Consider the following 27,671-nt stretch of genomic DNA (forward strand, 5'->3'; position numbering starts at 1 on the left):
CAATTGAAGTGGGTCAATTCGTGTATTGGGTCAAAAATGATGCTTTTTTCAATTTTGTTTTGATGTTATGGTGTATGAGATTTTTCATGCTATTTTGAGAAGTTCCCAAGTAGTTCATCATAAAATCCAAAATGAAGTGCAAAATCATTTAACAAACAAGAAAAAAAAAAAAACAGTTAAAAAGAGTAAAGTTTCAAACTTGCAAGAACTTAAAGAAAGAAAATAACTATCGCTAAATTTGAGTGAGAGAAGAATTGAATATTTTCCAAAAACTCATAAAATTTTCCCAATGTAGTGGCGTGGGCCAATATGATTCATTCGCTATTCATATCAGTCCAAATTTGCTGTCCCTTACCTCCCTTAAAAGAGGACCGAACTACGGCCACTTGGTTCATGTCTCGAGGACGACGACGAATTTTTTTTTCAATTTTTTTTTGCAAAGAGTGCGTGCGGACTGCAGAATTTTATCTAAACCCATCTTCAAAATCATTTCAAATGGATTAAATCCGCAAGTTTTGGAATCCCCTGTTTTCGCCACCAAGTTCTATTGCAGTTTTCACGTGTTGCTAAATCCGTATTTGTCAACTTGGGTTTTTCGTCAGACCCGTATATCTGTTCACCCCATTTTGTATGTATGTATGCATCTTCGTTTAATCTGTATTGACTATCGATTAGTTTGTGTCTTTTCTGTTTTCCCCATTTTCTTAATTTTGTAATTTTGGGAACTATGTGGGTTTTGGGCAATTACTCAATTAGAGGCTTATTAGTTATGTGCTTGCCAGCTTGTTGTTTCAACGAATGGCTGTGATTGCTTTGGAAAGGTTTCCTTTGAGAAGGCCTTCTCGAGTTTCTAGAAGTGTCTTGGTTGGTTGATTCTTTGAGGGAGTAGACTGAGGAGAGTGGTGGAACTGTGAAGAAGATGTGGAAGAATTGCTCTGAACCGTGATTCAAAGATCGTTAGTTGGTTCTGTTCTTACTTTTTCTTGTGGATTTGAGTTTTGTTTTATGACACCCCTTTTAGTTTAGATAAAAATCTTGAAAGGATTTCGCTGTCTAGTTCTTATTTGGTAACTTCTTTCTGGGTTGATGAATTTTGAATTTGTGGGGTTGTGTTTCTGGAAATAGAAACATGGGAAAAATTTAGTTCCGTCTCTTCTGTCTCTTCTGTCATTTGGTTTCAGCTGGAGAATGTTTTAATGGTTTGTTGTTGAATTTGGTGGTTGTTGAGTAAGGATTTAGAAAGTTTTCAATTGGGAGTTTCATGTTTCGGGTTTTAGGTGATCGGTTTGTTAGTGAAAGAAACCGAGTAATTGGTAACTAAGTAGAAAGATGTCTTCAACGTCAACAAACAAGACTGTGTGTTCCAAGACCAGCTTTGACCGATCGAAACATGGGGCTCATGTGGTTGCGCAGACCCCAATTGATGCAAAGCTTCATGTAGACTTTGAAGGTTCGGAAAGGTTGTTCGATTACTCTGCATCGGTTGATTTCAATGCCGCTTGTTCCACTAGCAATGTTCATGCTTCCACTGTACAGTCATACCTTCTAAACATTCAGAGAGGAAGTCTAGTTCAACCATTTGGTTGTATGATTGCTGTGGACGGGGAAAACTTGTCTGTTCTTGCATATAGTGAAAATGCTCCCGAAATGTTGGACTTGGCCCCACACGCTGTGCCTAACATCGAGCAGCAAGAAGCTTTAACTTTTGGAACAGATGTACGAACTCTTTTTCGTTCACCCGGAGCTGCAGCTTTGCAGAAAGCAGCTGACTTTAAGGAAGTTAATCTTCTCAATCCTATTCTAGTCCATTGTAGAACTTCTGGTAAACCGTTTTATGCAATTTTGCATCGAGTAGACGTGGGATTAATTATAGATCTGGAACCGGTGAACCCAGCTGATGTGCCAGTGACTGCAGCTGGGGCATTGAAATCTTATAAGCTAGCAGCCAAAGCCATCTCAAAATTGCAGAACTTGCAAAGTGGGAATATATCTCTTTTGTGTGAGGTATTGGTTAAGGAGGTTAGCGATTTGACAGGTTATGATCGAGTAATGGTGTATAAATTCCACGATGATGAACATGGAGAAGTTGTAGCTGAGTGCTGTCGATCAGACTTAGAACCATATTTTGGCTTGCACTACCCAGCTACTGATATACCTCAAGCTTCAAGGTTCCTGTTTTTGAAGAATAAAGTTAGAATGATATGTGATTGTTTGGCACCTCCGGTTAAAGTGCTTCAAGACAGGAGATTAGCTCAGCCATTAAGTTTATGTGGGTCTGCATTGAGGGCTCCCCATGGTTGTCATGCTCGATATATGATGAATATGGGTTCTATTGCATCTCTTGTGATGTCTATTACGATCAATGAGAATGATAGTGAATCAGAAAATGATCAAGAAAAGGATAGAAAATTGTGGGGTTTAGTAGTTTGCCATCACACCAGCCCTAGGTTTGTTCCATTTCCTTTGCGATATGCTTGTGAATTCTTGATTCAAGTATTTGGTATACAGATTAACAAAGAGGTGGAGTTGCAAGCTCAGTTGAAGGAAAAACACATCTTGCGAATTCAAACAGTTCTTTGTGATATGCTGCTAAGAGATGCTCCGGTAGGAATTGTTACTCAATCTCCTAATATTATGGATCTTGTTAAGTGTGATGGTGCTGCCTTATATTTCAGAAAGAAATTTTGGTCACTTGGAGTCACCCCCACAGAGGCGCAAATTAGAAATATAGCTGACTGGCTTCTCAAAGACCATAGTGGAAGCACAGGTTTAAGTACTGATAGCCTTACTGAAGCTGGTTTCTATGGTGCTTCTGCGCTTGGTGATGAGATTTGTGGAATGGCTGCTGTTAGGATCACATCTAAGGACTTCCTTTTCTGGTTTCGGTCACATATGGCTAAGGAAATCAGGTGGGGTGGTGCAAAACATGATCCTAGTGATGAGGATGATGGAAGAAAGATGCATCCAAGATCATCATTCAAGGCTTTCCTGGAAGTGGTGAAGCGGCGTAGTCAACCTTGGGAAGATGTGGAAATGGATGCCATTCATTCACTGCAATTAATCTTACGAGGTTCTTTACAGGATGAAATTGAAGAAGAATGCAAGGTGATTACAACTGTCCCACCAGTTGATGAGAAGACGCAACAATTGGATGAATTGCGCGTCATTACAAATGAGATGGTTCGCCTAATTGAAACAGCTGCAGTGCCCATCTTGGCTGTAGATGTCTTTGGCAAGATCAATGGGTGGAACTCCAAAGCCACTGAGCTTACAGGATTGGCCATCCAGGAAGCCATTGGCATGCCCTTAGTTGATTGTGTGGTGAATGATTCTGTTAAGGTGGTAAAGAAAATGCTTTCCCTGGCCATTCAAGGTGATTTTTCATCTTAAGCTATTAGCCTATTTTCTGTTGTTCCATTGATATAACCATTTGTTACTTTTGTATCAAGTGTGTGTATCTTTGTTTTGATATCATAATATGATTTCAATTTGACGCTGGTAGAGGTTCATTGTGATATATTTGTCGGTCAGTTCTTTGCAGTAATAAATGAGAAGAGATATACAAAACGCAACTAGAATATGAAGCTAACTCATTAGCTGGCATAGAAGTCCATTTAGTTTTTTGTTTATTTAACAAGAAAGTAAGGTTTCACTGGCATAACGACATATCCAGAGGGAAATCCTCGAAAAACTAAGAGTTTCAATGAACTTTTCTAATTGGGATGGATGATTGAAAGAGCACAGTCAGTCTTGTACTAATGTTCTGCATTGCTCATTTGATGAATTTGTTTGCGAATATTATCAGGCATTGAAGAGAAGAACGTTGAAATCAAACTCAAAACATTTGGAACTGCGGTACAAAATGGTCCAGTGATCTTAGAAGTTAACTCATGTTGTAGCCGAGACTTAAACAATAATGTTGTAGGAATTTCTTTTATAGGGCAGGATGTAACGAAGCAAAAACTGGTAATGAACCAATACACCCAAATCCAAGGTGATTACACAGGGATTATGCGAAACCCATCTGCACTTATTCCTCCAATTTTTATGGCCGATGGCGAGGGCCGGTGCTTGGAGTGGAATGATGCAATGGAAAAGTTATCTGGTTTTAGAAGGGTAGAGATGACAAATAGGATGCTTCTTGGGGAGGTTTTCACGCTTGAAAACTTCGGATGCCGTGTGAAAGATCACACGTTGACCAAGCTTAGGATAATACTGCATAGAGTAATTTCAGGCCAGGATACAGAGAAATTTTTGTTTCGGTTCTGTGATCGTGAAGGAAACTACGTCGAATCATTGCTTACTGCAAGCAAAAGGACTGATACAGAGGGTACTGTCACTGGGGTTTTCTTCTTCTTGCACGTGGCTAGTCCAGAGCTTCAATATGCTTTGGAGATGCAGCGGATTTCCGAACAAGCTACAGCGGAAAATCTCCATAAATTGGCATATCTGCGTCAAGAAATTCGAAAACCCCTTGATGGGATTGCACTTATGCAGAATCTAATAAGTTCATCTGACTTAAGCATAGAGCAAAAACAGCTAATTAAATTGAACACTTTGAGTCGAGAACAATTACACAAGATTGTACATGATACTGATATCCAGAGTATTGAGGAATGGTATGATCATAGACACATCAATACCATTTTTTTTCTTTTTCCTATTTGGCTTCAATACGTTACTATAATCTTCTGATCATTTGGGTTATCTCTGGCAGTTACATGGAAACAAACTGTAGTGAATTCAACCTTGGAGATGTTCTTGATGTTGTAACGAATCAAACCATGACGTTGAGCCAAGAGCGTGAGGTGAAGATCATTTGTGAATCACTTGCCGATGTGTCATCTCTGCACTTATATGGAGATAACTTGAGGCTACAGCAAGTGCTCTCTGAGTTCTTGACGAACACGCTTCTCTTCACTTGCAAAGAATCGTCTGTCATCTTTAAAGCAACTCCAAGGAAGGAGCGCATTGGGAAGGGAATCCACATTGTTCATCTTGAATTGAGGTAATTTCTCGTTTCTTGAGTATGACCATGCTGTGTATGTTGCTTTATCTTCCTTCTAAACCCATCACCACAATCAACAGCAATGAATAGTTTTTGCATTATATTGATGGCATGTTATAGATGCAAATCTTGTAGACATGTTCAAGACTATGTCTATGAACTTTTACATCTCAATGATTCCTAAAATCTTTTGGTTCTCATAGTTTGTTAAAGGTTTAGAGATAAGTGAAATATTGTCTTTTTTCATGACTTGAAATTTAAAGTTAAGTTATTCAGATATGTAATGCTTAGACGATGGTAGTGAATATGCTCGGCTAACCCGAGTATTGAGAACTGTTTCTTAGTGGATCATGCCTTGATGATATGTGTTATGCTTTTAATGTTAGATCTATAATCACATCTAAGAATTAATACATTTTCTTGTATACATGTTTACTGAGTACATTGCTTTGCTTTGTCTTCTTGCAAAACATTATCCCTTTTCTAGCATAGATCCTTTTGGCTTCTTGTTGGAAAATCTGGTACCTGAAAAAGAAAGAAGAGGATGACATTCTTGAGTGAAGATTAAGATTGAGTATTCTAAGATGAATAGGAGCTAATATTTAATGAGATATGGTTGTCATATTATGTAGGATCACCCATCCCACTCCAGGAATTCCTGCACACTTAATCCAAGAGATGTTCGACGACAACAACGATAGCTCAAAGGAAGGTCTTGGCTTATACATAAGCCAGAAGCTTGTGAAGATCATGAATGGCACTGTACAGTATCTTCGAGAGGCCGAAACCTCGTCATTCATCATCCTCATAGAATTCCCCTTAGTAGAGCATGTTGCTAGATGACGATCCGTGTTGACAATTACTTTTACTCTTCTACCCTCACCGGGCGATTTACTTGAAGATACCTTCTTACTTGATCTCAGCTCTCTGGTATAACCATTGAACGATCCTTGACATTGCTCGGCATCAGAACTGGGATTGTGTGAGAATATGAGTAGATATTAGAAGGGATGGTCTGAGGTTATAATAAAAGTTCTTTCATGGAGACCAGTTTCGAACTTCAAAGTACCAAAATAGTAACATCTTTTTCAACCATTTCTGGGTGGGTGTAGGAAAATGCAAGAGCTGTTTTAGCAGTTCATTCCTAAAATCGTTGACTTGGAAACTCCCAAAGTGCAGGGGGACGTTGGAATTTTCAAGTTTAAAAATAGGATGGGAAGCATCTCAAAAATAAGTGAGTAAAGTAGAATTGTAAACTTGTTTGTAATGAATGGGTAAATTCCCATCATCCCATCTTCTGCTGAAATAATATGCAGTTTTCTTCTCTTCTTGTGTTCAGTTCTGTGCTTCATTTTCTCACAAATTTTCCTTTCTCCTGTTCTCTTTAGATTGCCTTTCTTAAACGTCATTTCACACTTTATCGATGGACCGTGCAGATACAAAGTAAAATTTTGCAAATAACTATTTTATAAATCAAAATTATATGTAAACAAAAAAACATTCATGAACTTTATGGTGCAGAGAGAATTTTGTGTGGAAACATCTTGAGTCAATTGTGGGTCAAGTTTGAATCCAATACCACATAATATCTAAGAACTAAATCTAAATTTCATGTTTGAACTGTGCATTTTAAATTCGATTAATACCAAACTTATTCATATCACTAGAAGCTTTCAACTGTTTTAATACTCCACGAATCCAATTTTCTTGCACCCTCCTACAGTCCAACAACCCATAGATGCTGGGAGTCATAATCACCATTTAGGTTTCAAACAATCCCTAGAAGTTTTTAATTTTACAAATATGTTCATTCCGTGATCTTGGGTCGGAAAAATATTAAGTAAAAGGGACACAGTAACGAAATGAAAACAATTCGACTATTTTTTAAAAATATTTAAAGTGCAAAAGATTTGGTTTTGGTGCAACTCGAGAATCGTTTAAAAAGAATCGTACCAAATATAAGAAGTATTTAAAAGGGACAAATTATTTTCCTTGTTGCATTTCGACGAACAGGTGCTGTTGAAAGCAAGCTCAGTTTGGCGATTTTACTGCAATTTCTTTGCATTTTAATATCTTCTATCAACTGGGTTTGGTTTGATTCTCTGGATGTTCATATTTGTTTTTGCCGTTCCGTTTGTTGAATCAGAATCTGTTCAACACTTATGTTGGTCAAATATTCAAATGTGATAGAGCAGGGGGCTCCCATGTATCGGTGATCAAACCATGGAACCTTGGATTTACTGCTTTTCTTTCATAATCCTACTAATATGTCCCGCTGGTTCTTTCATACCAGAAGACTAGCTGCTTACAGCCATAGCTCTGTTTTCACCTTTCCACGCTCTGCTTCTTCAATTCCACATTCTCACCATTACCCTCTTCTTTTCAACCCCTTTACCAACCCTCTTCCTCCATCTTCAATACCATTGCAAGTCTTAGTTGATTTGTACAAGTCATCTCAACTTCATCACAATCCTGTACAACATGATGAAAAGATTGAGTCTCTCGCTCAGCGTTACCGGTATTCTTGCGGCTCAAAAGATGCGGAAGAGCTTCATTTGCAGCTTTTCAAAAATGGGTTCGTTAATGATCTGTTTTTGTGTAATACCCTTATTAATATTTATGCTAGAGTTGGTGATTTGGGTTCTGGCCGGAAGGTGTTCGACGAAATGCCCCTTAGGAACTTGGTTTCTTGGTCTTGCTTGATATCAGGCTATACTCGTAACCGGATGCCAAATGAGGCTTGTGAGCTATTTCGGAAAATGGTGTCTGATGGTTTTATGCCTAATCATTATGCTTTTGGCAGCGTCATTCGTGCTTGCCAAGAGTGTGGTGAGTATGGTTTGAAATTTGGGATGCAAATTCATGGGTTGATGTCGAAAACTCAGTATGTTAATGATGTTACGGCAAGTAATGTTCTGATATCAATGTATGGAAATGCTCTGGGCATGGTTGATTATGCACGTCGTGCTTTCGACAGCATTTGGCCCCGAAATTTGGTATCTTTGAACTCTATGATTTCTGTTTATTGCCAAAGGGGAGATGCAGTCTCTGCATTTGATATCTTTTCAACCATGCAGAAGGAAGTCATGGGAGATGGTCTCAAACCCAACGAGTATACATTTGGTAGTTTAATATCTGCTACTTGTTCTTTGGCTAATTCTGGATTGGTTTTGCTTGAACAGCTGCTGACCAGGGTGGAAAAATCTGGTTTCTTGCATGATTTGTATGTAGGTAGTGCTTTAGTTAGTGGTTTTGCAAAGGCTGGGTCAATTGGTTATGCCAAAAATATTTTTCAGAAGATGAGTTATAGAAATGTAGTATCCTTGAACGGTTTGATAATTGGACTGGTAAGACAGAAAAGAGGGGAAGAGGCAGTTGAACTTTTCATGGAAATGAAGGATTCTGTTGAACTAAACCCTAATTCTTATATGATCATTTTGACTGCTTTTCCCGAGTTCCATGTTCTGGAAAATGGAAAACGGAAAGGTAGTGAGGTTCATGCGTTCCTCATCCGATCAGGCTTACTCAACGCCCAGATTGCAATAGGGAATGGTCTTATAAATATGTATGCTAAATGTGGAGCAATCAATGATGCTTGTGTGGTTTTTAGGCTCATGGATAATAAGGATTCAGTTACATGGAACTCCATGATCACCGGTCTTGACCAAAATAAACAGTTTTTAGAAGCGGTTAAAACTTTTCAAGAAATGAGAAGAACAGAATTATATCCTTCAAATTTCACAATGATTAGTGCTTTAAGTTCCTGTGCAAGCTTAGGGTGGATCTCTGTTGGAGAACAATTACATTGTGAAGGACTTAAACTGGGGCTTGATTTGGATGTTTCTGTTTCAAATGCTCTTTTAGCATTGTATGGTGAGTGTGGGTATGTAAAGGAATGCCAGAAAGCTTTTTCTTTGATGCTCGATTACGATCATGTTTCATGGAACTCTTTGATTGGCGCTCTAGCAGATTCAGAACCATCAATGCTTGAAGCTGTGGAAAGTTTCCTTGTTATGATGCGTGCTGGTTGGGATCCTAATAGAGTGACCTTCATTACCATACTTGCAGCAGTGTCTTCTCTTTCACTTCATGAACTAGGCAAGCAAATTCATGCTTTAGTCTTAAAGCGTAATGTTGCAGCTGACACTGCTATAGAGAATGCACTTTTGGCTTGCTATGGGAAGTGTGGAGATATGGGTTACTGTGAGAATATCTTTTCGAGAATGTCTGATAGACAAGACGAAGTGAGTTGGAATTCTATGATTTCGGGTTATATACATAACGAGCTCTTGCCCAAGGCCATGGACATGGTCTGGTTTATGATGCAAAAAGGCCAGAGATTGGATGGTTTCACCTTTGCAACTGTGCTTAGTGCTTGTGCAACCGTCGCAACATTAGAGCGTGGCATGGAAGTTCATGGATGCAGTGTAAGAGCTTGTTTGGAATCTGATATTGTTATTGGGAGCGCACTTGTGGACATGTATGCCAAATGTGGAAGGATAGACTATGCTTCAAGATTCTTTGAAATGATGCCAGCCAGAAACTTGTATTCTTGGAACTCCATGATTTCAGGGTATGCGCGCCATGGACACGGAACAAAGTCTTTGGATCTTTTCGCCCAAATGAAGTTACAAGGTCCACTACCAGATCATGTAACTTTTGTTGGAGTTCTGTCAGCATGTAGTCACGCAGGTTTAGTCAATGAAGGGTTCAGTCATTTTGATTCAATGAGTGAAATATACGGATTAGCTCCTCGCATGGAACACTTTTCATGTATGGTAGATCTTCTTGGTCGTGTCGGGGAGCTAAACAAAATGGAGGATTTTCTCAATCAGATGCCAGTAAAGCCTAATGTTCTTATATGGAGGACTGTTTTAGGGGCCTGTTGCAGAGCCAACGGTCGAAACACAGCACTTGGGAGGAGAGCAGCTGAAATGCTGCTGGAAATGGAACCAACAAATGCAGTGAACTACATTCTTCTCTCAAATATGTATGCTTCTGGCGGAAAGTGGGATGACGTAGCGAAAACGAGGGTGGCAATGAGGAAAGCATTCGTGAAGAAGGAAGCTGGATGCAGTTGGGTGACAATGAAGGATGGTGTTCATGTGTTTGTTGCAGGAGACAAATCACATCCCGAAAAGGACTTAATATATGAAAAACTGAAGGAACTAAATGGGAAAATGAGGCTAGCAGGGTACATACCAGAGACGAGATTCGCACTCTACGACCTTGAAGGGGAGAGTAAGGAGGAGTTATTGAGCTATCATAGTGAGAAAATTGCCGTTGCTTTTGTTCTTACTCGTCCATCAAAAATGCCGATTAGAATATTGAAGAACCTTAGAGTTTGTGGGGATTGCCACTCTGCTTTCAAATATATTTCACAGATCGTTGAAAGGCAAATAGTTTTGAGAGATTCAAATAGATTTCACCACTTTGAAAATGGCAAATGTTCATGTGGAGATTTTTGGTAGAACAGATTCTTTCTTTTGAAGATATTTATTGATATTCAAAATGTGTTATTAATATTATTGCCCACACAAATTAGTTCTCTTTCTTTCATTTTTCTTTAATCCATCACCATTTTTTCTTCGGTCAGAAGTTAAACTTGATAAAGTCATCTAGTCCCTTGTTTTTTAGAATCGTTGTAACGAATATGAATTCAACTTCAAGACAAATGCACAATATCTCTTTCTTATGCGGCCTCAGTCGCAACACAATTTAGAAAGGTCCGCACAATATCTCTTTCTTATGCGGCCTCAGTCGCAACACAATTTAGAAAGGTCCGCACAATATCTCTTTCTTATGCGGCCTCAGTCGCAACACAATTTATAAAGGTCCAAAAACAAAGCATAGGAAGACGCAAAGAATATTGCGTGGAATAAAATACTCCTTGTATATAGTTCAAAGAAGATTTCGAAGGTCCAAATGATCTGGGGGACTAATCTTTATTCATATTAGAAGTTATTCACTCCCACATAAAGAAATATGAAAAATGGGTAAATATTTTCAAGGTTTCAACATCCCATGTAGATGTGGATGCAACACTATGTCGAGACCCATTAATCGACATGACAATATAGATCAACTGTTTGTTTTAGACTTTTTTTACGTTAACTAAAAGTTTAGTCCTTAAACTTTCAAAATTTTGAGTTTTTTCTATTTGATCTCGAATTTTAAAAAGTATCTTATAGGCCACTAACTTTCAAACTTGTGTTTAATAGATATTTAACATATTTAATTATCACTATCTATCACATACAAACTTTGATAGTCTACTATTATCTATCACTAATAGACACTAATAGTAGTTTATTAAGTTTTACTACTAATGGGGAGCGACATTATGCAATTTTTACAGGTATTTGAAATATTCACGTGGCTTCAAATAATTACCCTTAATTTAAGGGATTTAAATCAAATTTTATGTTTAATGCAAGTTTTGTGTCTAATATGTTTTAAGTTATTTAATGTGTAAATAATGGATTGGACACAAAAGTAAACATTAAGCACTTTTGCTTAATTGTATTAAAGAGAAAAAAAAAATTCACAGATCTATTAAAAACAAAATTAAAAACTTACCCGACTTATTGGATAATTTTTTTTAATTAAGAGACCAAATACACTAAACATAAAGATACAAGTCTAATTTTCATTTAGCCTCTAAGAACTTGTTAGCTAATTGAGTTCAAAAGGTAGCTTTGAGCCTTTCACTATATATTATATTGTGCGATACGTTATATTAATTGAACCTCATTTTGTAGGATTAGGATTAGGAAGACATCTTAACATGATTTAATTGAGTAATTTATTTACATAATTTTATGTCATTAATCAAACATTTCATAATTGAATAAATCAACACGAATATGAAAATACATTTTTGTTCAAACCAAACCTTCAAGCAATAATGGAGGATGTGATCGCTCAAAAATTGTAAAGGTTAATTTTAATTTCAGTTTCTTGTTCATCGCATTTTCTTTTCCCGGCTAAAATTTCTTGTTTGATCACTTTTTTTTTTCCCTCATCTTTCTGCTCCGAATTCTCTTTTCTTGAATTTATTGATTCTTGATTCTTCAAATTTTGCTTCCATTAGTTTGATTTTCATTCGTGTATTCAAAATTTTACCTGATGATTGAGGAAATTTGCACAATCACGTTCTGAATGGCTTGTTAGCTGCATTTTTTGGAGTTTTACCCTTGCTTCCGTTTAGTGGGATCTTTCCTTTTTCATATTACCAGCATGAAAGCAGAGCGTGAAGATTATGTTTTCTCCACAAATGGCAATGAAGCTACTGGCTAACATTTGGATTCGACGGCAGCAGTGCCCATGTGGAGATTGGAATTGTTATATTAGCTGCGAAGGTGAAGATCAGGCTTCCATAAATGCGGAGGTGGTGAAGAGTGAGACAGTGCCATCTCAATTGTCATTAGATTCTGTCTTCACTCCCTATGTTGGTCAAATATTCAAAAGTGATGATGATGCCTTTGAGTACTACAGCAACTTTGCTCGAAAGGATGGGTTCTCAATTCGGAAAGACCGTTCAACAAAAAGCCAAAGTATAGGGGTTTATAGACGAGATATTGTTTGTTATCGGTCTGGATATAATCAACCAAGGAAGAAGGTCAATGTAGAACACCCTCGGGAGCGGAAATCTGTTAGATGTGGATGTGATGCTAAATTGTATTTGACCAAGGAAATTGTAGATGGTGTTAGTCAATGGTATGTGTCACAGTTTAGTAATGTTCATAATCATGAATTGTTGGAAGATGACCTGGTGCGTTTGCTTCCAGCATATCGGAAAATACAGAAGGCTGATCAGGAACGTATTCTAATACTCTCCAAAGCTGGATTTCCCGTGAATAGGATTCTGAAGGTGTTGGAGTTAGAAAAGGGTGTGCAACCTGGACAGTTGCCTTTTATAGAGAAGGATGTTAGGAACTTTGTTAGGACTTCTAAGAAAACTGTTGATGAGAATGATGCTTTGCTGAATGAGAAAAGAGAGAATCAACTGCTGGAACTTCTCGAGATATGCAAGGGTATGGCCGAGAGGGATTCAGGAATTTTTTTTATTATACTAGAGATGAAAATGGTGAGGTTGAAAATATATCATGGGCATATGGTGATCCTATTCGTGCTTATTCTGTGTTTGGTGATGTAGTTTCTTTTGAAATTAGTTATCATTCCATTACCTTTGGGTTACTCCTTGGAGTTTGGTTTGGCACGAACAATCTCGGAAAGGCAATTATACAAGCTGCGCCCGCTGCATGAAGACAACCCACACTCATTTTCTTGGGCTGTACCGGTTCGTGGACGCAATTTCTTGTCATCAGTGTGCACCTACCTTCATGTGTCTTTTCACAGTTTTCTTATTTTTAACAGAAATTTGTACAATTCATGAGAGGAAAGCATCCACAGACAATTCTAACTGACTTAGATTCAGGGCTCACGGATGCCATATCAATAGAACTTCCAAATACAAAACATGTTGTGTGTATATGGCATATTCTATCTAAACTATCAAGTTGGTTCTCGTTGCCCCTTGGGGTTGCAATATAGAAACTTTAAAGTTCAGTTTGATTTGTTGTGGCATCTGGAGAATATAGCTGATTTTGAGCATCAATGGGGTCCTATGGTTGCACAATTTGGTCTTGCTTCTGATAAGCATATAGCTTTACTATATTTGGATCGGGCATCATGGCCGTTTTCCTTTATTAGAAGTTCCTTTCTGGCTCGTACACTGACAGTTGATTTCTTTAAATCCTTAGAAGTGTTCTTGAAAATAATCTTGAGTGCACAGACATGTTTGAAAATATTCTTTGAACAGGTAGTGCTACTTTTTGTTCTTCTTTGCTGTAGTAGTAGACTTATGCTGGTTATGAATATGATATCAAACTAAAATTTTCAGTATGTTGGTTTTGTTTCGTGTAGGTCAGTAATGCTGCAAACTCCGGAATTCAAGCCAAAGAAGGTATGCAGTATTTACACATTAAGACGTGCATGCCTATCGAACAGCATGCACAGAGTATTCTCACACCTTATGCCTTCAGTGTGTTGCAAAATGAAATTGTGTTATCCATGCAATATGTTGCTACAGAAATGGGAAATGGTTCATACCTTTTGCAACATTATAAGAAAATGGATGTTGAGCGTCTTGTTAGTTGGACACAAGAAGATGACAAGTAAGTCCACTGTTCCTGTAAAGAGTTTGAACACTTAGGAATATTGTGCTGGCATTCAATTCGAGCACTTGTTTTGAAGAACTACTTTAAACTCCCAGATAAATGCCTTTTACTTCGTTGGCGACTACAGAACTCTTTAGGTATTGTAGACAATGCACATTCTCAAGGCAGAAGCGAAGCTTGCGCCCAAGCTTTTCATTCTCCTGCTGCAACTCTGTTGACAGAGTCCTTGATGTCCCATGAGCGTTTTAATTATGTTCATAGAGAACTCTCAGGTCTCCTTGAACATGTCAGATCCATGCCAGTGGTTGACGAGTTCTCATTGAACACAATGACCGGAAACAAGGTTAACGATCCATAGATATTATTTCTATCTAAGTTTTCCATTTCAAGAACTTCAAAGATCTCCAGCAAGGAAATTGAGTACAGAATTCAGTGAACTAATTAATTTTCCCATTTCAACTTCACCTATAATAGAAACTGGGATTCATTATGAAAATCGCTGAAGCATCCATTACTTTATACGAGTTGTATTCTTTACAATGACTGTATCAAAAACGCAAAAAGGAAATCTTACTTTTTTTTCTTCTTTTCTTGTAAAAATGGGAGAAATATTGTAAAGAGTGAGCTGGAAAATTGTCTTTCCTGTTTTATCCATCAACAAATTGCTTCTAGTTTCAGTTTCCTTTGAAAAACTACTTATGAATAATACCCATATCTGTTGATTCATCATTCTACTTTGATTTGCAATTTGGATGCTGATTTAGTTTCTCAATATGAATGATCAGATAAACTGTGGCAGAGAGGAGTTGTAGACACTGATTGGGATGGAAAGTTCCCATCACAATTCATAATCACTCCATTTGTCTTTTGAAAAACATTCCTTTATAGATTTATTGGGAAACATTCTTATTCTTTCTGTCTGTTGTCTGTCAGCAACTCTGAAGACCTCATGAGTTTTTGTAGGGTCCATTGGAGGAAGTGGATCAAATGCTGCTGAAACTCAGTACCCCTCCACATTCACAAAGCAGGTATTTGGGTTTGTTTGGTTCCTAAGAAACATTTCATTGTGGAAGCATGGTTTCTTTGTTGCCCCATGTTCTCAAATCATTCTTTTTTTTTTCAAGTAAATTGTGACTCTTCCACTGATGTAAGTACGTGAGGAGATGCAATGGAGTGGAGAAAATAGTATGGTTGTTAAGCATGCGGGCAAATGCGTAATATTATTTTGTCAGATTCTCTCATAATAAGGTGTTTGTTTTGTTCTTAAAAAGCAAAAGATGTTTGGTGTGATGGGAAGATAATCAGATCAATTAGGGAATTTTGATTTGATTCCATTTCTTATTTTAATTTTCTTAGGTTTGAGAATGATTGAGAGGAAAAATCTGTATATACTTATAGTTGGTCTCATTATATTTTGTCCTTCTATTAATTCTTTATAATGGTTGTTTAGTAGACATGTCATCTCATCATTTCAAACTTCTAATTTTTTCTTTTAGTACAATAGAACAATGAGATTTAAACCACCGACCTTTTGATTACAATCACATTCATATGTCAGTTGAGCTATGCTTACTTTATCACACTTTAAAAAACTAAATAAATTCAATCATTGTTGGAAATGCAATCAATGATCATGAGTTTATAAAAAAGGACAACTATCTTGAATAGTATGATGACACCTTTTGGGGTGAAACAAAAAACAACGCCACGAGGGTTTATACCCAAACTGAACAACATATTACCATTGTGGTTATCTATAGTTCTAACAATCATTGTAATTTATTGATGATTTAGAAACTACGTCACTACGCAATGTTTACTTTACCAACTTTTCTTTAAGAAAATAGTGATAAAGTTCACACATTCAAAAGATGAATATCTTGAATCGATCAATTAGGTCATTATAGGTTAAATACTAATAAAATATTACAATCTGAGAGGATGGTCTGATATGAATGATATCAGCAAAAATAGATAGATATGAATGAGAATCAAAATTATCATAACTTATAGTTTTCTTTCACACCCATGTTCAAGAAAAGGAGGATAGGTATTGTGCCAACTCATTATGCCCTCAAGACATGCTCACTTCCCCAACAAAATGGTTTGAGGTTGTCCCTACCTGCCTCCCATTTCATCTAAACTTTCTCACTTACTCGTCCTTTCTTTCTCTTCTCATTTTTCTCTTAAAACTCGAACAACTCTTTCATACTGATGTTGAAATAGTTAAAATTACGACATTTTTTGTCGGGTTTAAAATTATATTATAAAATATACCTTTAATCATTCAAAATCAATAGTACAATACTTTAGTTATTTTACAATTTTAAACCCAATTTCCATACCATTATAATTGATTTTTAGGTTATTTTAATTATTTTAGGATCATTCCAAAATTGTATTATGTACCATGAATTTCATCTTTTTAAAGCATACTTCACGTTTGGTTTTCAAAATTTAGAACTTTTTTTCTATCAATTTCTTAGTGTGTTTTACACATTTTCTTAGTTTTCAAAACTTTAACTTAGGTTCTCGAAACATGGGTGGAAAATTTACATATTTAAACAAGAAATTTAGATGGAAATGATACTTATATGTTTAGTTTTCATAAATGTAAAATTATAAATTAAATAGTTATCAAACATGTGTACATGTTGTTTACTCATTATACTACACCACCGATGAATTTGTGAAAAGAAATTTCATTTGACACCATAATAGTAACAATAATTTTACAATAGTTGTTCTCAGTACATCTCGTTTGAGATCGATATCGAGACTTACTTAAAAATTTAACTATTTCATTGTTTGAAATCTAAGTCAGTATAACCTCATGATTCCATATTTTCTAAAAAACTTAAATAATTATTTCAAATCATATAGCAAATTTTAACTAATCTTTTAAATCTGGTTAAAATTTGACTCTCTATTAAATATATATCGAAACTCTTACAATTCTTTTACAAAACCAAACTACCACTACAGCAAATGGCTCCAAGTTACCACATTCTCTCGACGTTAATCTTTCAACATTTGTCTTTCTATTTAACGAGCTTTAGCAAATTCTCTCCACCACTGTCACAACTCTTCATCGGGTAAATTATCTAATTTGACCTTGGTGTTAATCTTAGACAAAATAACACAGAGATTCTATATGTTTGGGCTTTTTCCAGTGAAATCTCGGACAAAATTAATATCAAGATGCTATATATATTCCAAATCTTATCCAATTTTTTTTTTTTTTTTGCAAGATTTGATCTTTCTCAAAATTTAAAAATGTTGAATCAATTTAGAAAATCTATCATCATAATTGAAAACCCCATTTAAATTTTAGAAATTCACATAATTTTTTTAAAACAGAAATTTGCTAAAGATTTTAAAAAATTACATTATAATATCTAGTAAAATAACGAAAGTTGAAGAAATTTTGAAGATAGATAATTTAGCATAAGATTCCAAAGATTACATAAAAAAATTTAACAAATAGCGGTGGTAATATGTCAAGATGTACCGAGAAAACCCAAAATAATCAATACGTTACAAAAATAATTTTTTTAAAAACTAAAACTAAGTATCAATCTCGTCCGAGATGGACTGAGAAATCGGATGAGAAAAAAGTATTTAAAAAGCTTTTCAAAAAGCAAGTATTTTATGGTGAAACCTCACATGGGCTATTTCTAACAATGTTCTAGTTAAATAATCATTGATGAAAGGGAAATTGCATAGGGTAGCATTTTAATAATATTATATAGCAATTTTAGTACATTGTTTTAGAATTTTGCAAATATAGCAAAATTTTCACTTCTCCATCTTAAATTTGTTATTATTCCTAAATTTAACTTATTATTTATTTATTCTTCCACTTTTTAAGGCCTTAATTATTTGTTTATTCTTATACTATAAAAATTATTTAATCTTTCTATCTTAATTTTAAAATATCAATAGTATAATAATTGCAATATGAAATATAATATAATGGTTGTTGATTGGAGTAATTTAATTTCATTTGTGATTTTTTTTTTTACTTTCTTCGATGAATATTTTGAGTTGAATTTGATTCCAAATGATTTTTTTTTTACATTAAATTTTTGGTTTTACTGTCTCAGTTTCGTATATCAGTATTAGTATTGTGATATACTTATATTATATGTATTAGTTAGTTAATATATTTATTACGTGATTTTCATTTTTTCAAGTTTTATGCAATTAATTAGAGTATTATTAAGTATATGAATAATGTAACTCAGTGTATCATTATCAAGTATATCAACAATATATTGTTAAAAACATATCAGTAAAGTGAATCATTATCAAGTATATGAATCAAGTTTATAAGTGTATATCAATAATGTATCAATTGTATAAGTAAGACTTCAAGCATATCAAATGCATTTAATCAATCAATTGTATAAGTGAATAGTACTAAATGTATCTGCAGTATATCAAGTGTATCAAACATATATTAGTAATGTTTTCGGTGTGTATCCAAAGATATTATGTACATCAAGTGTATCAATCAAATGTATCAAGAAATATGAACGTATATTAGTAACGAGGGCATTTGTGACATTTTATCTCTAATATGTGGGCTGAACTTTGTTTTTGTTATTTTCGCAAATAATAAAATGTGTGTGCTATGGACTTAATTATTATAACTTACTTTGCTATTTTTACAAGTGTCCTTTGATGAAACATAGTAGAAAGAAAAACACGTCTTGGTTCATCTACAGTGACAGTTTGATACGACAAGAACACGATAAGTCGACATAGTATAACTTTTATATGTGAAAAAGTTAGGGAATAGGGTCAATGTTTTTGGGCAAAAAGAATAGTCGAATACTTAGGAATTTAGAGAAAGAGAAAAGACGTAAGAATTGGGGTGAAGTGAAGGTCATAAAGGAAGGTTCTTGTGAAGTGGGAAGAGACAGATTAAGACAGAAACAATGACAGATAATACACAAAGACACACAAAAACAAAATAAGTAGAAAGATAGGGGACCAAAACACCAAACACCAAACCCCAAACCCCAAACCCCAAACCCAAAAGATGCTCTCACCATATCTACTCCTAACACAATTGAACCCATTTCTATTTTTTACTTTTCTTCTCTTTTCTAAGAAAAAAGGATATTTAATCAACTTTTGGTTAGGGCATTGACTCATTGAACTTTTGCTTTTTGTATCAAACTTATCTCTAAATATATTGTTTTGTGGATGTTGGTTGTCTCATGGACTTGTTGAGGAAGTTGAAGGTTTAGAAACAAACAAATCACTTTTTATTATTTTTTTAAAAAAAAGGCTATATGAAATTAAATGTTAGGATTCATTTTATTATACTTTCTTCATGTCCTTATCTTCATCTTTTTTTTTAGAGAAGAATAACTTTAATTAGTTAATTAATTATAAATTACAAATATGGGTATTTTGTGTAATCCCATATATATTTGGTTTCATTTTTTACATTTTCAAAAAGATAATCCACACTTTCATACAACATATCTTTAAAGTTGAAAGACAAAATGATGATAAAAATTTGTGTTTTATTAATATATCTCAATGCCAAAATGAAGGATTAAAGAAAAATTACTTCTATATCCAACAGAAGAGAGAGTGGAAAACAGAGTAAAAGAGAATTACAAAGTTAGATTTTTTTTTTTTATCATTTATAAATTCTAAGTTACAATATAAACAATTGCTGTGATTCAAATTTAATTCCTGCCTTCATTTTTCTAATAAATTCTTCACACTTCTTATTCAATTCCTCATCAATTTCCTCTTCTTCTTCTTCTTCATCAATTTCCTCTTCTTCTTCTTCTTCATCAATTTCCTCTTCTTCTTCTTCTTCATAAGACATGAATCTTTCTTCTTCAACTTCATTATCTGTGATCAAATTTTCAATTTTGTCTTCATTTACAACCAACCCATTTCCCCTTTCTTCTTCAATCTCAACTTTGCTCTCGATTTTTCTGTTCCCATCAGCCATTGTTGCAGCCCCTAAAGCTTCGTTTCCGCTGCTCCGTTCGTCGCTGGTGTTGCCGATGAGACCGGAATTTCGAACGATGAAGACAAGGAGGCCATTGCAGAGCAAGAACATGTAGTTCTTGTGGATAGTTGAAGAGATGTAAAGGTTTAAAGAATGGAGAAAAGGGAGTAGAGAAGAGTAAAACACCATTGCTGAGAGTAGAGAAGCTGAGATCACTAACTTCATTGTGGAAATTGGCAAATTTTGAAGAACTGAACTGAAAATTTATATCAAGATTTGATGATTTTGAGGAATTGTGAAAAATTGAAACTTCGTTTGAAAAAAAAAAGAAAGAAGTTCGATTATGTTTTGAAGGAGATTGGAGGGAGTAGGTTTTGGATGTGTTTTATAGAATGCCATCTTTTTGGTCTATTTATAATGGGGTTGTGATCATATATTAAATATCCAATTTACAATATTGTCCTTCTCATGTGGGGTAGTGTTCAATGATTTAGGGGTAATTTTGGTAGTGAGTGATAAGTCAATCAACTTTTTTTTTTCTTTATTAAATACATTTATTTATTTTTTTTATTAAGAAGACTTTGATGGATGACTTCTTAATTTCTTTTCTTTTTCTTTTGTACGAAATGAAAAGGAATTGTTCTGTGATTGAAAAGTATGAAAGTTAAATTGTACATTTTTTTCATTTCTAATTTCTAGATTTTTAGAATATGTTGTATTTAATTTCTAATTTCTTTCTAATCATAATTACGATCATTTTAGGCATTAAGTTTATAATACCATTCTAAAAAATGGTAAATATATCAAAATCAATTAATAGCTTTCTATCGACTAATCTTTGTGATAAACAATCATTGAAACTCATAAACTTTTCTTATATAGTTATATACGCTAATATTTTGAATCTAATAATTTTTTTAAACCTTTTCAATCAAGGTAAGGATAAAAAAACAAACTTAGGTGGTAATAATTAGAAGACTAAAGATATATATTCTAATAATTGAGATTAACGTCTATTTTCATTTTCTAACAAAAATATTTACATTTTATAAAAAGTCAATTGTAAATTTTTTTTTATTTTTAGCGTAAATAATTTGTCTAACATTTTTATTTTTACAAAAATTCATTTTCAAAACTTGACTAGAAAAGGCTGCTTTTCTTGGAACTTTTTCAAATTATGTATTGAAGTGTTAGTTCCAGGAAATTGATTTGAATTTGAAGGCTATAGTTATGTGAATATATTGTTTTTAAAAGTAAATCAAAGATTGATATGAATATTCTTATTAGAATTAAATTAGTGTTGGTTAAGATTATAATCAATCAAATATTTGATTTTCAATAAGTTCAAGTCATCCATTCATAAATTATAAATATATAAGGTTGATATTGATAATACAAGTTCTTATGTGAAGTATATGTTCATATTTTTTTATGTTACAAATTATTTTAAAATGTATCAACATGACCACAAGTTCACTCGAAAAGATTAGATATTTTTGAAGAATTTATTTTTTAAACTTAATGATGTGCATAAATAAAAGGTTGGATGATAAAAAGTGAATAAATTAAATAAAATTATATTAAATAGATTAAAGCTTAATCACAATATTTTCCTAAATGATTTAGGAAAGAAAAATATAGAATATTGACAAAGATTGAGATGAACCAAAAGTCACTCAAATAAATCTTTTTGGTTTTGCCTTTTTTTCATCTTCGAAACTTTTTTTAAAATTATTACTAGAGCATTTTTGAAACTTCAAAGTTAATAATCAATGGTTTATTATTTTTTTTATAAGAATTCAATATATTTTTAACTTTTTATTTATTAACTTTGGGTGGACTTGAAGTCTTGAAGTAATATATGCAAAGCTACCGTGTGTTACAAATGTGAACGAGAAAACTCCTTTTGTGTTCACATTTTGGTACCTACTATTCTCTTTCCATTCAAATAGTAATCAATCTACTTTCATAGATTGGTTACTATTTCCTTTTTTATACCCTTAAATGTTAAGGGTATATTTGAATTGTCTAGCAAAATTGTATATTCTGATAGTATTTTTCACTTTAGTATTCTTGCTGTTCTTCATCAGCAGCTACATGTCAAACTTCAGACAGATATGCTCTGTTACTGTTCAAGAAAACCTTCATTTCTGATCCATCTTTCCTCAGGCTCTCTTCCAAGGATTGCTTCTTGGGGTGTTGAAGATGAAACAGATGACTGCTGTTCATGAAACGGCATAGGATCCTGTGATTTAAAAGGGTATCAAAGTAGGTAGTTAGTTCAGGAGGGTCGCTTCAAACTCTCGCAGATGTTATTTTCTCACCCATTGATTTGATTTCCATATATTAAACTTTGATGATAAGGACGTGTTTGATGTGATATTTACATAGTAACCATACTGGAAATGTTGTTGGAGTTAACCTTGCCGGTGGCTGTCATTATAGTTCCATCGACTCTAACAACACCTCTTTGAACTTGTTCATCTTCAAACACTAATCTCTCTGACAACAGCTTCAACCTCTCTCAAATCCCTTCAGGCATTGGATAACTTTCTGATTTGAGGCTGCTTGATCTTGGCAATTCTAGGCTTTTTGGACAAATCCCATTAGCAATTTCAAGGTTGTCTAAGTTAGAGGCTTTGCGTTTGAGTAGGGTTAATTTATCTTCTGTATTATCTTGCAAATATGTCTTCTTTGGTGTCTCTTAGTAGGAGAGTGAGTTGAGTGGGAATTTTCCTCAGAGAATCTTTCATTTACCAAATTTGCAACATCTTATTCTTCCTTACAATCCAAATCTCTCTGGTACTTTCCCTGAGTTTAACTTTAATAGTTCTCTTCGAAGGACATGGTTTGAAGAAAGTTCATTTCATGGCGAAGTACCTTCTTCCTTTGAAAATCTCAAGTCCTTGACTTATTTGAAGTTAGGAAATTGTAGTTTTTCTGGGATAGTTCCTGACTCACTTGGTAATATTACTGGACTACACGAGTTGGAACTTCATTTAAACGACGGTAGTGGTCGAATTCCTTTATCACTCGAACGCTTAACTGAGTTGAATCGTTTGTTTCTTAGCTATAATGAGTTTGGTAATGCAACTTTGTCTTGGGTTGGTAAGCAGAACAAGCTTGTTTTTTTGGGTCTTTCTAGGATTGGTTTAAGTGGTACTCTTATGCCTTCTCTTGGAAACTTGACTAAGATTGAACAACTACTTTTGGGTGAAAATGGATTAACAGGAGATTCCATCTTGGATAGGAAAATCTGCACAGTTAACTGATCTTCATCTGTATGGAAGAAACAAGTTGAGAGGTTCAATCTCAAAGTCTTTACCAATCGGAAGGATCTTTATCTTCATTACAATCACTTGAATGGGACTGTGGAATTAAGCATGTTCTTGAAACTTGGGAACCTTACTGAACTTCACCTAACTGCCAATGAATTAACAGTTCTCGACGATCAAGTCGGTAACCAAAATGTAAGTCTTCCTAAGTTCAATCTTCCAAGTTCAATTTAATTTAGATTCCAACGTTTCTTGAAGATCATTGGCCATTTGCAAGATTTTAGAGATCATTTACTTGAGTGATAATCAGTTTACTGTTTGTTTTCCCTTTTGAATTGGAACGCTTCCAATGTTAAGACTTCTAATACTCCGGTCGAACTACTTCCATGGAAAAATTGAAGAGCCTAAAACCAATAATGAATGAGTTCTTCCCCATGTTGCGAATGGTCGATTTCTCCTGCAATAACTTTTCAGGTAATCTCCTTTTGAAGTAAATAACTAATTCAAAAGGAATGACGATTCCCGACTCGATTGCATCAACATATCGAAACACGTTTGTAACCTTTCCATCAATCGAATATGTTTGAGCTCTTGAATTTTTCTATTCCACCACAGTAACTATCAAAGGTAATAGGAGACTCAAGGATCCAAGAGGTTTTTGCGAGTATCGATCTCTCCAGCAATAAATCTGAAGGCGAAATACCAAATCTTGTTAGAAATCTAAAAGGTCTTTCAATCTCTCAACCTTTCCCACAATGCACTTACTGGCCCCATCCCATCAACTTGAATCTTTGGACCTTTCACACAACCAACTCTCACGATAAATTCCTCAACAACACTCACAACTTAATTTCCTTGCAATACTTAACATTTCTTACAACAATCTATCGGGTCCAATACCGCAAGAGAACCAATTTAACAATGTTGACAACAGCTCCTATGCCGGGAACGTGGGATTATGTTGAGATCCATTGTCAAAAAAATGTGGGGATTTAAAGCCACCTTCAACAGGCTCTAACGAGGGTAAAGATGAAGGATATAATGATCTTCACATTGGGTGGACAGTGTTGATTGGATATAGATGTGGAATGTTTGTTGGAACCATTAGGGGAACTTCATGCTTACAAGGAAGCAAGATTGGTTTGCGAAGACCTTCAAATTTTGAATGCTAAAAGACTGTGAGGACTCAAGGTGAAGGAGAGACCCTGAATTGGCAAGATAATTGAAGAACACTGCTGCTTTATCTTACTGTTTTGTTTTTTCTGTTTTTCTTTTCTTTTTTTGTTTACACAAATAAAGATATAGCAGTCTTGATGTAATACAAAGAATAGCATAGGGAACTTCGGTTTATTACACATGTAGAAATAGTAGCATAATACAACCACACTATATGTATATTTAATACATAGAGAATTTATGATTCAATAACATATAGGGAGGTGGTGAATTGGCAAGGTGTTTGGTTATTGTCTCATCTTTTTGTTCTAGTTCTTAGAACTGGGTTCACACCTTGGCTCAAGGTGCAAGTCTTGCGCCCCACCCCAGGCATGCCTATGGGGTGTGCCTTTTGTGAAGCCTCGAGTCTTGGGAGTTTTTCATTTTTTGAAAAGAAAAATAGTAATAGTTAGGTGTTTTCCTTCCTTATTAAATTAAAATAATTATATTTACCGAGCCTAAATGCAAACTTTCTCGTGTTTAGGATTTTTTTTTCTTCATATTTTCACTTCTACCTTGACATACAGAAAAATTTGCATTATTTTGGCGCCAAACGATATTGCATTTTATTTTACCTTGAGCTCTACAAAACATTAGAATTGTTTATTGTGTAGCCCGCTGTGTGGTTGATCTATTAATAATGACTTTTATCTTTCAATACCCCTTGATATGGGCTTTTAATTAAGTGGATTTTGAAAAACAAAACAAAACACAAACAGTAGAAATAGTTGCATAATACAATACTATATGTATATTTAGTATACAGGATTTATGATTCAATCATAGTAACGTCCATCATCTAACAGCTAGGTTTGTCCATGGGTTGGATACCATGTCACTTTCTGAGAAGATAAACTTTCTTTAGACCTTAAATTGACTAACATTAGTTAAGAAACATGAAATTGACCAATATGCTCGTGTTTCCCCACCTCCAGTGTAAAAAGCTGGAAATTTTGAACAAAATACTTCAATGAACTCAATTTTGAAAGCAATTAGTAATACAGTTTGAATATTTCATTCTTTAAATCCAAAAAGTTCAAAACTTTCTCTTCCTCACAAAAGAGAAGAGATATTAATTACCATTACTGATCACCATGAAAATGAAGCCATCATTTTGCTGTTTAGTTTTCTTGCTATGCCTTATCTTCTCTTCAACACGCTGCTGCTCAGCATCTCAGCAGCTACATGCCAAAGCTCAGATAGTTCCGCCCTGTTGCAGTTCAAAAACAGCTTTGTTGCTGACCCTGATTGCTCAGGCTCTCTTCCAATGGTTGCTACCTGGGGGATGAAGGTGGAACAGATGACTGCTGCTCGTGGAACGGTGTCGAATGCAGCAACCAGACCGGAAATGTTGTTGGAATTAACCTTGCCGGCGGCTGTCTCCATGGTTTCATTGACTCTAAAAACAGCCTCTTTAGACTTGTTCATCTTCAAACACTTGCTCTATCACACAACAATTTCAATTTCTCTCAAATCTCTTCAGGTGTTGGGCAACTTTCTGATTTGAGGCAGCTTGATCTTGGTAATTCTGGGTTTTTTTTGGACAAATCCCTTCAGCAATTTCAAGGTTGTCTAAGTTAGAGACTTTGTGTTTGAGTAGGGTTAATTTATCTTCTGTATTTTCTTGCAAATATTTCTTCTTTGGTGTCTCTTAGCTTAGGAGAGTTTGAGTTGAGTGGGAATTTTCCTCAGAAAATCTTTCATTTACCAAATCTGCAACATCTTGTTCTTCCTTACAATCCAAATCTCTCTGGTACTTTCCCCGAGTTTAACTTTAATAGTTCTCTATAGAGGATATGGGTTGAGTGTTAGGATACTAACAATAATTTAGACTGAAAGGACTGTATAAATGGCTTAAACAGAGGCGGTACTCTGGTTTACTTTATTTATATATAAAGCCAAATGATCCAGATTCACAAGATGAAAAGAAATAACAAGAAACAACAAGGAAAAATGCAGAAAAGATCATACCAGCCTCTTGGTTTTAAGAGACCCTGGTGGCTGCTGTAGCCCTACCTCCTAAAAGTTAAAAATACCCTAGCTACTCCAACCTAATAATCCTATTTATAGACTCACATATTCCTCAGCCCAGTGGGCCCTACCACTCAGAACGTCCTTCCAATCATTTCTCCATAATAATTCCCTGTGCAGTTACTTTTCTACCCTTCCTCCTATAAGTATGGATAATTGGGGGTCTTACATTGAGCAAAGTTCATTTCATGGTAAAGTACCTTCTTCCATTGAAAATCTCAAGTCCTTGACTTCTTTAAAGTTGGGAAATTGTAGTTTTTCTGGGATAGTTTCTGATTCCTCACTTGGTAATATTAATGGACGACACGAGTTGGAACTTCATTTAAACGACTGTAGTGGTCGAATCCTTCATCACTCGAACACTTAACCGAGTTGAATCGTTTGTTTCTTAGCTATAATGAATTTGGTAATGCAACTTTGTGTTGGGTTGGTAAGCAGAACAAGCTTGTTTTCTTGGGTCTTTCTAGGATTGGTTTAAGTCGTACTCCTATGCCTTCTCTTGGAAATTTGACTAACATTGAACAGCTACTTCTGGGTGAAAATGGATTAACAGGTGAGGTTCCATCTTATATAGGAAATTCTGCAGTTAATTGATCTTCATCTGTATGCAAACAAGTTGAGTTGTTTAATCCCAAAGTCTCTGTCTCAACTTACCAATCTGAAGCATCTTTATCTTCATTATAAACACTTGAATAGGACTGTGGATTTACGCATGTTCTTGAAACTTGGGAACCTTACTGAGCTTCACCTAACTGCCAATGAATTAACAGTTCTCGACGATCGAGTCGATAACCAAAATGTAACTCTTCCTAAGTTCAATCTTCAAGGACTTAGGTCCTGCAGTTTAATTCAGATTCCAACATTTCTTGAGAATCAGAATGAGTTAGTGGTGTTGGAACTTGGACAAAACAATATTCAAAGCCAAATGCCCAAATGGATGTGGAGCATGAGTAGAGAAAGTTTGAAGGTTTTGAACT

At 34.9% G+C, this 27,671-nt stretch overlaps 4 protein-coding genes across 4 annotated transcripts; 3 read left to right on the forward strand and 1 right to left on the reverse strand.

Moving 5' to 3' along the window:
• The first annotated feature begins 329 nt into the window (after positions 1–329).
• LOC101211915 (phytochrome C) lies at positions 330–6,346 on the forward strand. Its single transcript, XM_004144572.3, has 4 exons — positions 330–3,373; positions 3,806–4,619; positions 4,718–5,008; positions 5,641–6,346. The coding sequence occupies exons 1-4, from the start codon at positions 1,330–1,332 to the stop codon at positions 5,849–5,851; spliced, it is 3,360 nt and encodes a 1,119-aa protein (XP_004144620.1). The 5' UTR covers positions 330–1,329; the 3' UTR covers positions 5,852–6,346.
• A 432-nt stretch (positions 6,347–6,778) lies between these two features.
• Positions 6,779–10,552, forward strand: LOC101211679 (putative pentatricopeptide repeat-containing protein At5g09950). Its single transcript, XM_004144571.3, has one exon. It carries the CDS (start codon positions 7,276–7,278, stop codon positions 10,477–10,479), a length of 3,204 nt encoding a protein of 1,067 aa, XP_004144619.1. The 5' UTR covers positions 6,779–7,275; the 3' UTR covers positions 10,480–10,552.
• Positions 10,553–11,960: 1,408 nt separating this feature from the next.
• LOC101211433 (putative protein FAR1-RELATED SEQUENCE 10) lies at positions 11,961–14,924 on the forward strand. The gene is given in 6 exon segments (XM_011660363.2): positions 11,961–13,064; positions 13,067–13,266; positions 13,268–13,310; positions 13,388–13,543; positions 13,545–13,832; positions 13,937–14,924. Coding segments are annotated over 6 exon segments (2,094 nt in total). The 5' UTR covers positions 11,961–12,269; the 3' UTR covers positions 14,549–14,924.
• Positions 14,925–19,713: 4,789 nt separating this feature from the next.
• LOC105436067 (glutamic acid-rich protein) lies at positions 19,714–20,554 on the reverse strand. The gene has a single exon (XM_011660364.2). It carries the CDS (start codon positions 20,396–20,398, stop codon positions 19,868–19,870), a length of 531 nt encoding a protein of 176 aa, XP_011658666.2. The 5' UTR covers positions 20,399–20,554; the 3' UTR covers positions 19,714–19,867.
• Positions 20,555–27,671: the final 7,117 nt, after the last annotated feature.

The sequence above is a fragment of the Cucumis sativus genome, chromosome 7 (assembly GCF_000004075.3).
Source record: "Cucumis sativus cultivar 9930 chromosome 7, Cucumber_9930_V3, whole genome shotgun sequence".
In the NCBI taxonomy this organism is placed as follows: Eukaryota; Viridiplantae; Streptophyta; class Magnoliopsida; order Cucurbitales; family Cucurbitaceae; genus Cucumis; species Cucumis sativus.